We start from the raw sequence: 16,659 nt of genomic DNA on the forward strand, positions 1-16,659 counted from the left end.
TATAGACTCTATAATTTTAAACGAATTACGGAGCTCCCAAATCCCAATGATACAACTTTCACTTGTTTCCCATCCATAACTTAATTTTTAGAGAAGAAGTTGACTTCTCTTATACCCAGTACAATATCATAATCATTAGGAAGGGCAAAATAAACGGTGAAAAAAAGAGAGAAATGAGAGGCACAACGAAAATGATAAAGATCCCAACAGTTGGTATTTCAATTATCTCAACTAGTTGTTGGAAGCACAGAATCCAAGTGGATTTGTGCCATCATACTTGAGGTAAAATACCTCTCTATGTGCGAGAGAGACTCACCCAAACAGTGTGGACTCAGGATTTGGGATCGCTAGGGCACATAAACAGTGTTGCGGGGTCTGAGGGTAGCGTCTCTAAATTATTTTTTTGGTATTCTTTATATAATGAGTTCACAATTAATGAATATAGACCGCAAACGAGTGGATTTGTGGTGTTCTGTAACTCATGGGCTCCAACTTCTAAGTAGTAGGCTTGTGGCATTGTGGGTAAATTCACGTCAATGGGGGCTTCAATGTTTTTTGGAGTGGGGGTCTACACAAAAAATAGTAAAATAATTTAATATATTTAATGTAAAAATTTTCTGACCACTGAGGACATGTGCCCCCAATGGCAACATAGTAGGTCTACCTTTGCACTCAAAGTTGTGTTAAGTTTGATGAACAAATTTGGAATCGATTCGAATTGTGTGCGGAGGCATGGTCCAATGTAGTTTATGGAGGTGCCTTCGGCACAGGAGTTATGGTAGTCTAGATAGATCAGGTTTGTTTAGTGGAAGTGGGGTCTTCTTGGATATCTGGATCGAGGGACTTATCGTCTAGACGGGTTAAGTAGTCATCGGGACAAATGTCGGGACTTCAGTTTTTTTTATTATAAATAGAAGTGTTTTCTAGGTTGTAAAAGAGGTTCCTATTGTTTTTTTTTTTTTTTTTTAACCATGGGTTATAGAGGTGGCAAGACCTAATGAGAAAGAAAGTAAGGTGGGGAAACTTTGTGGTGTATCTATTGATGTAATAGGATTATGGGAGTGGGATAAGATGTAGAGTGTTAGAAAATATGTTTTTGGAGTGGGGCTTATGATAATCTATTAGGTATTCTTGGGTAGAGATGTCATTGACAACATGGTTGTATAAATTTGTCATATAATGAAAGTTTCGTTGGTTGTCTTTTTAACAACAATCATGATTTTTTCTCTGGTTTTGAAGTTTTTCACATAAATTCTTATGTTGTGATTGTGTTGTTATTCTCAATTTTAATTTCTATATTGTCTGTTACGTTTCTTATATTCCTAAAGGATGAGAATTATGAGATAATTTCAAACAAATTGGACTGCTTACGTCAACGTAAACTGTCATGGCAGAATACTACCAATAATCATGACGTCGAGGACATAAATTTGATAATTATCGGAAATTATAAACATAAAGAAGTAGAACATCATCTATCATGGATGTTTGTCCTCATCAGGCATCAAGTCTAGATGAAATCTTTTATTATTATTAACTAAACATTCTCCATCACAACTGATCCATGAATGATAAAACCAGCCACACAGACTGGTCACAGGACAAAAGGACTCCGGATTGTCTTCTTCATTCCTTGTTAACAAAGACGACTTAGTACAAAAGAAAAAAAAAAAAAAAAGGGCCTAAAACCAAGAAAATAATCGAAAATGTTGCAGATAATAAGGTTACACACAATGGGACACGACCTCTGTCCTTCCTTACAACCATCCCTTCAATCACAGGGTAATTAATTACCCAGATATAAAGAGTGAGAATAACTTGCAGAAATATGGCGTTCGTGCCCTCGAAAACAATCATCCTGATGACTCCCCCAAAGAATGACATTGTATTCAAAGTAACTAGCGTAACCAATGGAAACAGAAACATATTTGACGTCTGGAAATCAAATATCCCCATTTGATACCGGGTAGCTGCCCTGATCATGAATATCCTCTGTTCATTAATCCACGTCCTGATCGGGTTTCCACTGGCACTGACAATGATCTCCAACAAATGTTTCAAAAGGACTGATACAAAATTGAACAAGAATATGCCAAAGAATGCACTTGAAACCTGCAGTCCCAAGGAAATGATCAAAAACTATGTACCAAGAAAAGGTTTATCATTATAAATTAATGTTGCGCAAGCCATTACCTCTGGATATATAGGGATACCATGCAATAGGAACAATTGAGGAATTGTGGCTAAGCACAATGCAGGCAAGGACTGAAAAAGAGGCCAGACAGCAACTTCTGCATACAACATGCTCTGAAGAAAAGGCATGCATAGCAGTCCATATATAAAAGGGCAGAATCGAGAGAAAGCAACGTCAATCAACCCAGCGGACCATCTTGTTCCTTGAACCAAAAGGTCATTTAAATTTGTAGTTGAACTGCCCAAAAATTGGGGTCTTGATGGGTTAAGGTAAACTGATCTCCAGCCTCTATTGTGTAGGATGAACCCTGTTAAGTAATCTTCCACCACAGAACAATACATAAGTCCTACCTACAAAATACCAAAGCATTAATATTTCATCAAGAAAATATTTGTATACTGGTTATACAGAGCATTTCATGCACAGAGTTACCTCTTCGCCCCATTTTGTGTGATTTTCATAGGTGCATGAGCACAAAACTTTGGTTTCCTTTTGCAGTACTGGGCTTGGAAGTTCCTCACTGTTACTTATTCTAGGCTTTTAGTCTTGATGAATCCATTTGATGAACTCATTGGATGACCTAAAAGAAATCCTTAGCTCAGCAAGGTCTGAACCCACAAAAAATTAACAATCAGATTATGTTTTTCATGACTACCAGAAGGAATTTTAATCTGTATAGAGTTAAAGTTAGCTAGCATCACTAGAAAAAACACAAAATATTGCACATATATTAACAATTACCTTTTGGCAAAGATTTTCCATATAACGATGCCCGCTTAATATAAAAGTTCGTTCCTGACATGATTGGCCCCTTCAGCCCATCAGCACCATACCATAATGTCTATGAAGGTGCAAGTACATTGAGAATCATATGCACAATATCAGATATAACATTAATACGTCAGATATTATGAACAAGGAAAGCTAATAAAAGGGTACTAATCTCGTACTGTGAATACATATCTATACTGACTGTCGTAAATGTCGTTTTTACTTATATTGTGGAATTTCTGAGGAAACTGAACAAATGCTAGTGAAGGTGAGATCTGGGGATCACAGTGGAAGCACATTGGTAGCCTCGCGGAGGCTGGGTCATTGCAGTACATGTCACAGTCTAGCACTAGAATATAGGGGGAATTGCTTATCAATCCAGACACCTGAAGCTGCAAAAACACGTTGGATGTACACATTAACTTAATATATATATAGCGTAAAAGTTTAGTAAAGAGATAAACAATAAACAGTAAATAATCCCAAGTATAAGGCTTCCATAGTGAGCGGGGTCGAGGACATACCTTACCCCCCACATAATATATGGAGATACTGTCCAGGATTTCAACTTATGACCTCTAGGTTGCACCCCTGCAACTCTACCACTCATCAGTCATTAGTAGACTATATAAACTTATTAAGAGACAGTACAAGAACGTTGATGACACCAGCTTTGAAATGGTGTGGATGAGAAGGTCTTTTCTCCCGAGCAAAGTAAACGAGGAGAGGCATCTTAACTAGCTCATCTTCTTGCACTCCCTCTTCAGAATTTTCACATATCACCTGCATATAAAATGAATCACTTATCTCTACAAGGTATCTTAATTCTTAGTACTTGCAATAATACTGTCATGTATAACTACAAAATTACCTCTACAATGGCAGAGTGATCACGATTGCTTGTGCTGCCAACCTTGTGATTTCCTTTAGCTGCTGTTACACGTTGCTTAAAAATTTCATATTTTTCCTGCACCAAAGATCAATAGTTTATTGAATTTGAACATATGATTATGATAGATCAAATGATTACATCACAATGTTAACGGCTAATATACATGACCAAGATGTGAAGTGAGAGAATAACTTCCAGAAACATCTCCTTTGCGCCCTTAAAAACCATCAACCTGAATCCCTGATACTCTCCAGAAGCATGCCATCATACTTAAGGTTACCAAGCTAACCAAAGGAACCAAAAACATATTCGTTGTTTAGAAAGCAAATATTCCAATTGGGTACCCCTCAACTTGTTCGTCGTCCAGACTTTATTCGTGGGCAAGAAACCGGCTTCTATTACACCAGTTATTTTCATTACATCATCCAAACTTCCATAAAGATGTGCTGCAATTGACTTTATCATGAATATCCTCTGTTCATTACTCCAGGTCCTGATCGAGTTTCCACTCAAGAAGGATCTCTGATACTTGTTTAGAAAGGATAGCTACAAAGCTGAACAAGAATATTAGAAAGAAAGAACTTGAAACATGTGAATCCCGAAGGAAATGCATTAGAAACCAAAAGGATTGTGTAATCAAGTGCATACTACTGTTGCATAAAGTCGTTACCTCAAGTACCATTCAATAGGCACAATCGAGGAACAGTAGCTAAGCACCATGAAGACAAGCTTTAAAAAAGAGGGGAGAGAGCAAGTTCTGCACACTACATTCTCTGAAGAAAAGACAGGCATCTCCATATATAAGAGGGCAGAATCAAGAGAACAAATTCAACCAACCAAGAGCTCCATCTAGTCCCCTGAATCAAAAGGTCATTTAAATTCGTAGTTGAAGTGCCCAAAAATTGGGGTCTTGATGAGTTAAGGTAGACTGATCCCCAGCCTCTACAGTGTAGGACAAACCCTATCAAGTAGTCTTCCACCAGTGAACCATAACATAAATCCTATCTGCAAATACCAAAGCACTAATGGTAAAAACGTGACAGTGACGCAACAATTCCATAAAAAATTTCACAATGGTTATAAAGACATTTTCATGCAGCAGTACCTCTTCACCCCCATTATGTGTGATTTTCATAGTTGCATGAGCTCAAAACTTTGGTCCACCATATTTCTACATGGAGAGACATGTTAAAGAAAAGAATCTAGTCCTCCTATATGCTATCATGTCCAAGCATTGCCTCTGCCATTGCACAAGACCATTACTCTACATTATGCATTTATGGTGCTTCAACACCAATCTGATCAATGTCAAACTCCCCAATAACTGCCTCATCACACGACAGGAATATCAAGAACGCCATGAATACGAAAATGAAGTCTTCATTCTACAATAATAAATGAAATAAATAACTCCAAAGTCCAAATTTCCAAACAGACCAATTAAAGAATAAATAAAGCACATGCAAAGTGATTTGCTGGTTTCTTCACCAAAACCATAAAACTAACCCTTCCAAGAAAACAGGAAAGAAAATTAAGTAGACTACAACAGGTGAAATTTTGAGTTCTTCTCATCTATTATCAAATAGAATATGAGATACCAAAAAAAAAAACCGTGCTAGCTCCCACAAGTTCAAAAACTAATAGTTCTTTAAAGAAAACATCTGAATTCACTAGGACCTGAGAGTGCGCAAGCACCTAGCAATCAATCCTGTGGAAATTCGCAACATCTATACCATGGGAAATCTCAAATAACATGCAAAAAATACCATGGGAAATCTCAAATTCTCAACCAAGTATCAAAATAGCAAGTCAAGAATACAGATCTTTTGTCTAGTTGCACAAGGAATTACAGCTTACTAACCTTTCAAAGACAAAGATTTCATGGAGTCTATATATCAGATATGACAAAGATATATAGCATAATGTAGGACCATCACTACGCCTACAAAGACACTCTAATTTTTCTTGGCAAAAATAATAAGAAAATCAATAAAAAAAGTGCCAGTTACCAAATACATCAAACTGTCGGTCCATCTATCTAACATTGACAAGAACCACTTCCTTCTATTTCTCCTTCTCCTTCTCCTTCTCCTTTGCCTTTGTCTTCTTCTGCTGCATCATATATGCGTGAACTTGCTCAGCTTTCTTCCTCATACCCTCAATCAACACCTCAGTCTCTTCAATAATCTGTTTTTGTAAATGAACCTCCATGTAGTCAAACCATTGCCCTAGAGTCATTTTCTCCAAATCCAGTGTTTCCTCCTTATTACTGCTCTCCGGAACACCATGTTCGCTTTGATTTATATCCTCTTTACAATTATCTTCTTGCATGGTTAATCCCTTAACATTCTCCTTTATAGCATCCACACTAGCACTCTCTGGTGGTGGTTCCTGATCACTATCTTTTTTTCTCTTGTCCTCTTCACAATCTCTTTCTTCAAGGTTTAACTCCTTCACATTTTCCATATGGTCTACGTTATCATCAATTTGGATAATCTCCACCGGCTCCCGACGTGGGGGCCTCCCCCTTCTTGCTCCCCGTCTGATCTTGTTACCCTCAATCTCCATTGCTGTACAATCCACACTCAAATTCTTCCTCTGACCTCGGGTAACCCTCACACTCATTTGCTGCATTTCTGGCTTCGAATTTTGCTCCCCCCCCGTAGGGCCTACAGTCTCCGGAATACTCAGGCTCTTGATTTCATTCTTCAAAGTCCCAACTTTCCTGGGCCTCCCCCGTCGCCGATTCTCCACAATCTGAGAAGTGTTCTGCGATTTATCTTCAATTAATCCTTCAACATTGCTACTTCTCATGTTTCCCTCCGGTCCGGTGATCATGGGCGGTTTCACAGAATCTAGATCGTCGATTTTGACGAGGATGGATGTGTACTCGCCGAGCTTGATGGTGTCGCCATGGCTGATAGGGTAGGAAGTCTGTGGGGTTAGCTTGGAGGAGTTTAGGAAGGTACCGTTCGAGGTGTCTAGGTCGCGGATGACCCACTGACCCGACTCGGATCCGATGAAGACGTGCTTGGAGGAAATGGCGGCGTCTTTGATAGTCACGTTGTTTCCACGGACAACCCGCCCTACGCGGACCGTAGATCCGGCCCCGAATTCAAGCGTCTCCCCCTCGCGAGGGCCTTGTACCATCAAAAGCTTCAGAGGAGGCGGATCCATGGTTTTTGCAGAAGACTACCCGGGGTTTAATATTTTCAAATTTTTCCGAGCTGAGGGGACCGGCAGATGATTATCATTTATTTATTTATATATATACTTCTCCGCAAACCTCGGTGCCACGTAGGAATTACTAAAGTTCAGAAAAAATAATTAAAAAATTTTATGAGGAAAGGAAGCAGAAAGACGAGAGGTAAAAACGAAGAGGCGCTTGAAAAGAAACCTGAAAGAAAAACAAAATCCAAGAACTTTAATTTTAAATGGGCTGCGGCACTCTAAGGCCCAAACTACAATTGCTTTTGCAAGTTCTCTTCCAAAGGAATCCCACTAAACTACTAAAAGTACCAAGTGTATAACAACTGGAGTGGCAAATAGGATCAGTTCGAGGAAGCAAGGTGCTTGCGCTTGTGTAGTATAAAATGTACCATACCCTCCAACAAACAAAGATGCCAACGTTGTGAGCTATATTTTTTCAGGCAAGATGTTCCACAAATTTCCATGACACATTTTTTGACGAAGACATTCCAGACTGTAACAGACCCTTGGTCCATTTAACCCGGTTTACAAGTTCCTCCAAACCCGAAAGAGCATCCTCTATTGTTTCACAATACATGGAATCTATGGAAATCCCTCCAACTTTCCAATCAGAACTGTCTTTCACAGTGCCAGTTCCTGCTGTTTCAATACATGCCACTGGAACATGTGAACTTGAAATGTTATCTGAGCAACTGGCCCTTTCAAGTTCATTATCTGCCTTGTCAAATTTTGAAGTCGTCCCTGGCATGGATTGCTCCCCAGTCGCAGTAACACTCAAAAACCTCTTTCGGGTTAGTCTTGACTTACTTGCAGGTAATGAGCTCTCTGAAGCATGAGAAGATAGAGAAACACTTTTCTCAAGGGACGCTCCAGCTGCTTCCCGACCACCCCTCCTCCCTTCACCCCCAACATCAACCATCAAGTTTGCAGCATCCTCTATATCAACAAATAAACCCCGTATCAAAATTGTAGGATAATATAAAAGAACAAGAACCATTGCAATGCAGACAAGAAAAAAATTAAAAACCTAACCGTAGTCTTTATGAGAACGGAATTACAAGCATGGCTCCAACATTAAGAGCTCAAAGATCATATCAGCTAATACTTAATATTTGGTTAAAAAGCAACTTCAATCACCTGAAAACAGGCGGCTTTATGCACAGAACATTTGCCATTAACCAATAGTTTTCTCATAGTAAAGCCTTGTTTTCATGGTACCGTTTAAATCATTGTAAGAGTAAAACAAAGGAAAAAAAAAACTGTTTGACAAGGTGAGTAAAGGCGAAGGCCAACTAATCAGTAGTAATTTAAAAATATGAAATATCATGCAACTCAAGAATTCCATCCAACTAAAATCACTCAATCAATCTTTTATCCCAGTAGTACAAAAAGAACCGAGATATGGCTAGAGGAAGATGTCATTACTTATGCGTCCATGCAGTGGTACGTACGTGAGTTAAAAAATTGAAGTAGGAGATATTGAAAAGAGGAGGAGGAGAATATAAAAGACATGGATAGAAGTGATGAGGAAAGAAATGGACTCCATAAGATCAGTCAATAATGTAGATTCTCACCGGAATGAATTGTGAAGGAGAATTCACGTCATGGATTCCCATTAATTTCTCATATGAATTTATGTAGCGAACCCAAACATTGTTTTGGATAAAAGCTTCAATGATGATGATGATGATGACATCATGACAATAAGATGATGTCATTCAGTGCCTACATCTTATAACAAACCTGACCCAAATGAACACTGCAATGACCACCACAGCTTAACTCATGCAAGTAAATTAAATTCAAAAACTATAAGCAACAGTGGAAGAGAAAAGAAGACTGATGACCAAGAGAAAGTGCAAAAGAAGAATAGTGTATCAGCGATCAAATCTTTACTAGACAGCAACGGATAACGAACAAAGAGACATCGCTTCCATATCACGAGTTTTGCCTTTGGAAATCCGACTAGTTGAAGAAAGGAAAGAATACAACGCCAAGACATAAAAGAAGACTACAATGTAACCTCACAGGCATATATTAACGGCACAAATTTTTGCAGCTCACTCACCTGTATCAACTGGCCTGATTAGCCGAGCGCAATAATGACGAGGTTCATTTCCCTGTTACCAGTGAGGTGGCAAATAACATCAGTGGAACTAGGGCAAAGAGATGCATAAACACATCAATAGTATCTAAATATGAAAAAGAGAGGGGGGGGGGCATCCAAAAGCAACAAGAAAGAGGTTGCAGCATTAACCTAAGTTAGTATTTATAGTTAAAGATACTGTGACTCAGGATTCCAATTCAAGGTCTGAAAAATATATCATGAAGTCATCATCTCAAAGTATTACATCGGAATGAGGAGAAGCTACCAGAGGAAGAGGAACTGTCCAACCATGCTCTGGAGACCATTCTAACGATGGGCGCAAATCCTTGGATGATACTTCATAAGGTAACCCTTCACCATAAGGAGGCGGCAGCAATTCAATCTATGAAAACAATTATTTTAGAAATATGAGAAAAAAGTTTATTGCTCCTTAACAAGCATATGAATAGACGCAGATTGGAAAAGTCCATAGTTCTTATAATATTGGTTGCACCATACACAAGGCGATGAAACATATTAAATGCATAGATCAGTTCTTTCCCAATACAAACATTTCAAAACAAGGAAAATTTCCAGGAAAAATGGTTAAGATAATGTTAACAACTTGACTGTTAGGAACATGTCCTGACAAATGCTACCAAAAGCAACAGCACCATACTAACACATCAAGTAAAATTAACAGCATAAAACTTTGACAAAACCGCAAAAATGCTATCACCCAGATCAAATTACCCAAGACATTGACCAGAAACAAATTTAAATCAACAATCCGAACAACTCAAGCATGTAAGAAGAAGAGCAAAAACGTCTTACCTGAAACTTCTCTGACCCCAACATTTCAGTAATTCTTCCAGACCAAAAGCACCCATCAGAAAACCAATCCACCAGATCCCCTACCTTCCAAACATCATTGACAATAACTACCACTTCTGAGATTGTACTGATGTCAGGTTTCAGACTTTCTTGATAAACAGGAGGGAAGTGAGGACGTGCCATCAACTGCCTTTTTGAGTCCATCTTACTACCAGAAGCTGGGTGCTTTTGATATAACTTTGTCCATCGTACTTCTGCATCAGAAAACATGAAACTACACTTGCGAAATCAAAATTTAACCACTACAGGAGCATAATTGAATATCTATTCTGGTAATCGGACTTCTAAGATGCAGATGAAGGTTGGGGGTTGCGTAGGGTGGGGGGTGAAGAATCGCAAGTATGTCAGAATTCAGACAAATATGTCTATTGCCTCCATTCAGTAGCTGCCACAGGAATTTTAGGAATTGGGTAGAAACTCTGAATCCATGCCAGAGCGCTATTAAGTTTTGAATTAAGATATGTATTAACATACAGTAAAATACAAACAAAAAACAAAGAGTCAAGTCAGACAACATACTCTCATCTGGAAAGTCAAAATATTCCAAGTCAATTCCGAGCCCATTTTTTCTCCGATGAATATCCCTTATCTGATAGAATACATTAAGATTAGTTTATGGATTATCTTCTAAGAAACAAAAAATGACTAGAAGCAAAGAAATATTTTAATCTAAAGCAAGAAACAAAACCTTATGAAGAGAGCACCTTTTTTTAAAAGGTTATGTGAAGAGAACTGTTTTCTTGAGAAGGAAAATTGTTATATAGAAAGAAACCAAAGGGTACAGACCATTTACCGCTTGTAAAAAGAACCCACTAAAGTATTTAAATCATGCATTACAGCACATGCATACTTTAACATACTAATGGGGGATAATTACTTATATTTTGGTCCAAATTTTGTCCAGCTAATATCTTACACATTAGCAAAAGTGATGAATGTGAAAAAAAAAAAGAAAAAGAAAAGAACAATAACAAGGAGCTCTTGTCCTAGTGGTAGTCTACTCCTTAAGACCCGATTACCCGAAATTTGCCCAGGTTCAAGTCTCATATGGGCATTGGGGGAAGTTCAAGAAACACTGTCCATAAGACTCAATAAAAAAAAGTTTTGCGTTCTCCACCTGATGACTATTTGCTTATCAGGAAGCTAGCAGTCAACAAAGGCGGGTCACCAACCAAAATCAATTCAAAAGGATACCTTCTGTGTCAGATCCTAACATTTTGGCCACCCTTCCCCATAATATGTCTTACTGGACTTTAATATGAGGAAAATCAAGGGTCATATCTACATTGAGAATTTTTCTTTCCTAGCTCTTGAAGATTCTAAGCCATGTGATCCCCAGTTATTGATATGCGCACTTGCTGCGATGTTGAAACATGAACAAGAGGTAGACATTATGGAAATTGAAGAAGGGGTATGAATTGGGAAGACTTCACCTTTGGAACAAGTAGAGACAATGAAACAATAAATCATTCTTGCATCCTACTTCTGAGTCATTACACACACTACCATTGCTATTTATAGGACACAACTCTCTCTTGCACACAACTGAAAGATTCAAATTCCACAGTGCAACACCACATCTGTTCGTGCTATAATGCTCGTCAGTGGCAAAGATTATATATATATATATATATGAGTGACATTAATAAGGTTATAACATGCTCACAAAGGTTTGAAGTAAAATTAATTGGGATAAAATAAAATTCTGATCATTAATGAGGTCTGTAGCAGTGAGATTCCAAGAAAATAACATGAGGCAGATACATAAACCAGAGGTTCCAGCATGTTTTGGTCTATGTGCCTTAGTTACCATTATTTTATCAGCAGGGAATAATTTCATTATCATATAAAAAGTAAACCAAATAGATGCTAGTTTTGACCTAAGCTTCAAAATGTTAAAAATTAAAATCTCCAATCATTAATAGGACCAAGTGATCGCTTCAAGAAGTAATTCTAGTAAATACCTTGCAACGGAACCATGCACCACGATAACCTGGTACGAAAGATCTCGACTCCACAAGTTGGCCCACATTAAAAGGAACATTTTTCTTGTCCATTGCTGTTCATCAACAAGTGATTTGCTCCAGCATAGCATTTAAAGGCATCAGAGCATCTTTAAGCAAAGGGGAAAAAGAAAAAGAAAAAAAAAGAAGGAATTATTTGAACCATAACTCAACAAACTGTAAAAGTAATAAACAAGGTATTTCCTAATCGCAAGTCAAAGCCTCATCAGTTAGATTATGGACAGTTGGGAGAAGCAGCCCTTAAAATTTCTAATATACAAAATGTAGCAGCGAAATTTTTTTTTGAAAAAACATCAGAATGTCAGATCTCAACAACTATACATCAAATAAAGCTAGCAACAACAAACACCATGGTAACTAAATCAAAGAAGACACCCAAATATCAATGAGACTGCCTGCAGTTTTTCAAGTGGGTAGAAAGCTGCAGAAAAAACACCAGAAACATTAAAAAGATATATGTGGTGAATGCATGCCCCAGGCTCCCCAAGATCCATTAGGTTTTGATTTGAAAACACAGCAAAAAGAAAGTTTGTTTTGAGTAAGCAATGAGAAACATGTTTAGTCCACCAATGTTTCCCATTTCACATTCTAGAGCAAAATATCCAACCTATAAATTCTCTAGCTATATTTACAGTTAAAATTAAAAGTTTTTGCCAATCCAAGTGGACTATCCCACGGTGCCCTAACTAAGCCAATTACTATAGACTAAACGCACCATTTATTATTTAATCACTGGGACCTACCGACTACGAATCTTACCCAGCTTTTATACATGATTTTTCTTAGATAAATTGGCACGCACAGAAATTTTTTAGGTCTTAGCCATCTAACTCATAAGTTGCTGATTTCAACCTTCAATGAGACTTCGTCCTTCTCTTGTTAGTTGTTTCTCAATGTCATCATCAAGTTTGGGCTTACAAATCTGCCCTATTTTATTGAAGGAGTGATCGACATTGAGAAAGCAATCAATGCCTCCATGGATGACACCAATGTGTTATCGTGCATATAAGCTTGGATCCTACCATACTTTCTGAAATCGATAACTAAAGCGTTCCTTGTAGACTATTTCAGATTCTTTTTGCTTGTAATGGCAGAGCAAAGCAGGTAATACATTGTTTCATTCGAGCAACAATCCAAATGGGAGCTTGAAATCCGTGATGGATTCCTTTTCAACTGTTTCAATATTTGTATTCCTTTCCTTCTATCATAAGTCCCCATTCATAAGCCTGGCTATATACTCAAATCATGAACTAAGTTAAATCAGAAATTCCACGAAAGCCTTTTACAACGAGTGGTAAACCGAAATCAAATACCACAACCCAGGCGGTCATCGATATCTTCATAATATATGAAGACTAAAAATACACCCCACATCTAAATACCAAAATGAGGCTGTTAAGTTAATTCCCCCATGGCCATGGAAATTAAGGTTTCAAAAGCAGCAAGACAAACAAGAACACAATGATCCTCTGAAGCCTAGGCACAATAAACACAGATAAGGACCGCGCCAAGAACTGCACTCGAGACTGTGTAGTCCAGAAAACTCGAAGAAGTTTGGTAGTAAATGAAATTCGAACAAACAGACAGTAAAAAATACCTAAATGTTAATGCACGATCATTATATGAACAATAACAAGACTCGACAACCAAAAAAACGTGCGTATGAATCCAAAATCAAAATGCCATTCACATAAATAGTAAAGATTCAAATGTACCGTATGCGAGCGTCCGGGTATAAGCAAGAAACGGCAATCAAACCGACACTACGACGCGTGAAATTATTCAGACAATAAAATGACGAAAGAAAGTGAAGCTTGCCTTGGGGTTGGGGACAGGGAAGAAGAGGACTAATAAGTTGCGGACAGAAAATGCTTACGCGAGTTAGGGCTGCTTGAAAATTTATTTATTCTACTTCGAAACTTTCAGTTCTTCCTCTCTTTCTTTTCTTGTTCTCTCCCTTTCTTCGTCGTTTTGTTCAAGGTTATAAAAACCGGACCGGTCCAACCGGTGATCTGGCACTTATTTGATCCATTGATGTGTCAGAACCGATAATTTATGAACCGAAATATTTTTAATTGAACCGACCGATTCTTTAATTGAACCAATTCGGTTCATTTGTTTAAAGTACGAAAATATTTTTAAATTTTGTTTTTATATGATTTCAACTCATGATCTCTTATTCATTAAAAATGCTCTAATCATTAGGTTATGATATTTTCTTAGAGGAATTTATTTGGATGCCCATGAAATACTTTCTAAAGACCCATTTTGTATTTTATTATTTTTTTAATATATATTCAAATATTGTTTCATGATTATCTTTAAAATAACAATATTTACATTTTCAAATATTACTTATCAAATATTGTTTTCAGTGTAGGTCTTTATAGAGCATTTTAACAAAACACTTTATTACATGTGAAACACATGTACAATTTTTATCTACATTTTTTTACACGTCACGTGACTAACTTACTTTTGTGGAGCAATTATTTGTGTTAAGCCTAGGGATAGTGAATGAAATATGGGTATCTTTTTCTCTACCTTTGTAACCACGTCTCTCTCTTCACTTGTTTTTTGCCCTTTTCATTGGTAAGAACTAAGAAGAGAGATTGTTGCAGAGAAATTTGAGTCGGACAGAGCTGAGCTTATTAGGAACTTCCTTTATTCTCTTATAAGATCATAAATCCATATATATATATATAGATCATGCATAGACAATTTATGAACCGATTGATGTGTCATAACCGATAATTTATGAATCAGGATATTTGTAATTGAACTGGCAGGTTCTTCAATTGAACCGGTCGATTCATTTGTTAAAATTACGAAAATATTTTTAAATTTTGTTTTTGATATGGTTTGAACTCATGATAAATTGTTATGGGAAGATTTGATTGGGGTGGCTTGGCCTCGTTTGGTGCCAAGTGTTGGCAGCTAGCTGAGGTTAGCTAGGTTTAATTTTTATTTTCTTCTATTTTTTGGGTCTCCCCCTCCTTAGTAAAAAAAAAAAAAACTCATGATAATGCTCTAACCATTAGGTTATGATATTTTCTTTATTTAAAGTTACACTTTATTTGAATATATCGTATTTTTATAAAAATTTCTTTATATATTTGTTTGTCTATAATATATATATATATAAATAATTCTTTGTGTTAAATTCGATTTGAACCCCGATTGACCTTTGACCAGTGGATCGAACATTTTTCGGATTCGATTTCTGATCCGATTTTCAGAACCTTAGTTTTTTTTCCCTAGTTTCAATCTCACAATTTCACCAAATTTTTAGTATAAAAATACAACGCATACTACACGTATTCAATCAAGCGTCACATCATCATAAACAGTTTTTTATTTTTTAAAAACTTTCTTCATATAATAAAAAAGAACTCCATGTTTATCTGTGGCTAAAATGATTGTGGTTTCATTTTCATTGTTAATTTTTTTTTTTTTCATTTTCATGTTTCATGTTCTCTCGGTTTCTTTGGTCGGCTCTCTCCAGATTACTTTTGCTACCGCGATATGGGTGATTTGGAAAAGACTAGAAATGCTATTATTCATGAAGGGCAAGGTCTGAATCTGGGTGATCTTGCAAACAAGGTGAGGTCTTTGTCTGCTGATTTTATAGAGAACTTTGTTGCACGGCAGGCTTCACATTCTATATCAACAATATCAGATGGTTGTAATGGTCGTTGGCGAGTTCCTGCAATGGGGTACTTAAAATGAATGTTGATGCAGCTCTATTTGCAAAGGGGAATGAGTTGGGCACTGGTGCAATCTTAAGAAACCATAATGGAGACCACCCTCTCATCTGTTTGTATGAGAGGATCACTTGTGTAGCTGTAAATTACTCTCTTCGCCGTATGATGATAGAGGGGTATCGGGAGTTTGTTATTGAAGTGGACTCGACAAATGTTGTTCAAGTTCTATTATCCGATGATCATCTAAAGTTCAAGATGGATCATTTTGTTAGTGAGACTAAATTTCTAATGACTCAATTATATATTTTTATTTCTCAACATGTGTTGGATATTTTCAAATAATTTAATGTTTTTCACATGGAAGTTTAAAGTAGTTTTTTGCATTGAAGAGACACAACCAATGAATACAAAACTACTTGGAAGTTATTTGTCTTAAACAGTTTTTTTTTTTTTTATTCAAATTGAAAAGGTGCTTAGGCAATGGTTGAATATCTATATAATAGCATTACCACAACCATTCTAGAGATGAGAAAAAGATACATCATCAAGAGTTACCATAAAGAGTGTTCTTGGGTTGCTTTGGATAGTGCATCTTCAAAGATCAACCACAAACTAGAAAACTTCATTGTATCCTAAAGGCATTTTCTCGTATACCCGGTGCACTTGTGATACCTATCAAAGGGAGAGAAATTTGTCTAAAAGAAAGCGATTACGCGCCTTGAAGTTGTTCTAATTTTTCATCTTCTATTACCTCCATTAACATATAACTTTTCCAATAATTTTTAGACAAATTTTCTTTTCTGTTGAAATGGAGGGTTCTGTTTCTCAATCCATTAGAGTTATGAATCAAGATCTTGTTCGCTTTGATCGTTTTGATGGCCAAA

At 37.0% G+C, this 16,659-nt stretch overlaps 2 protein-coding genes and 1 pseudogene across 6 annotated transcripts; all 3 read right to left on the minus strand.

The window, feature by feature from the left end:
• Positions 1–1,511: 1,511 nt before the first annotated feature.
• Positions 1,512–3,384, minus strand: LOC120014245 (annotated as a pseudogene).
• A 641-nt stretch (positions 3,385–4,025) lies between these two features.
• On the minus strand, positions 4,026–7,189 carry LOC120015037 (FHA domain-containing protein At4g14490). Its single transcript, XM_038867224.1, has 4 exons — positions 5,867–7,189; positions 4,963–5,242; positions 4,528–4,862; positions 4,026–4,411 (listed from the first exon to the last, which is right to left on the minus strand). The coding sequence occupies exon 1, from the start codon at positions 7,032–7,034 to the stop codon at positions 5,922–5,924; it is 1,113 nt and encodes a 370-aa protein (XP_038723152.1). The 5' UTR covers positions 7,035–7,189; the 3' UTR covers positions 4,026–4,411; positions 4,528–4,862; positions 4,963–5,242; positions 5,867–5,921.
• A 285-nt stretch (positions 7,190–7,474) lies between these two features.
• On the minus strand, positions 7,475–14,006 carry LOC120015038. 5 transcript variants are annotated; one of them, XM_038867227.1, is made up of 7 exons: positions 13,890–14,006; positions 12,012–12,160; positions 10,567–10,636; positions 9,988–10,241; positions 9,419–9,556; positions 9,136–9,187; positions 7,475–8,003 (listed from the first exon to the last, which is right to left on the minus strand). In XM_038867227.1, exons 2-7 carry the CDS (start codon positions 12,102–12,104, stop codon positions 7,504–7,506), a joined length of 1,107 nt encoding a protein of 368 aa, XP_038723155.1. In that variant the 5' UTR covers positions 12,105–12,160; positions 13,890–14,006; the 3' UTR covers positions 7,475–7,503. The 5 variants fall into 5 exon arrangements, with proteins under 5 accessions (XP_038723155.1, XP_038723154.1, XP_038723156.1 ...); XM_038867226.1 differs by having other exon boundaries at positions 13,948–14,004; XM_038867228.1 differs by having other exon boundaries at positions 9,440–9,556; positions 13,787–13,944.
• Positions 14,007–16,659: the final 2,653 nt, after the last annotated feature.

This window comes from Tripterygium wilfordii, chromosome 14, assembly GCF_013401445.1.
Source record: "Tripterygium wilfordii isolate XIE 37 chromosome 14, ASM1340144v1, whole genome shotgun sequence".
Taxonomy (NCBI): Eukaryota; Viridiplantae; Streptophyta; class Magnoliopsida; order Celastrales; family Celastraceae; genus Tripterygium; species Tripterygium wilfordii.

Coding starts and splice junctions, on each gene's coding strand:
- LOC120015037 (XM_038867224.1), bottom strand. CDS start 7,034: ATGGATCCGCCTCCTCTGAAGCTTTTGATGGTACAAGGCCCTCGCGAG.
- LOC120015038 (XM_038867227.1), bottom strand. CDS start 12,104: ATGGACAAGAAAAATGTTCCTTTTAATGTGGGCCAACTTGTGGAGTCG. Junction 10,637..12,011: donor GTGCATGGTTCCGTTGCAAG/GTATTTACTAGA, acceptor GTATTCTATCAG/ATAAGGGATATTCATCGGAG. Junction 8,004..9,135: donor AATCAGGCCAGTTGATACAG/GTGAGTGAGCTG, acceptor TTGTTGATATAG/AGGATGCTGCAAACTTGATG.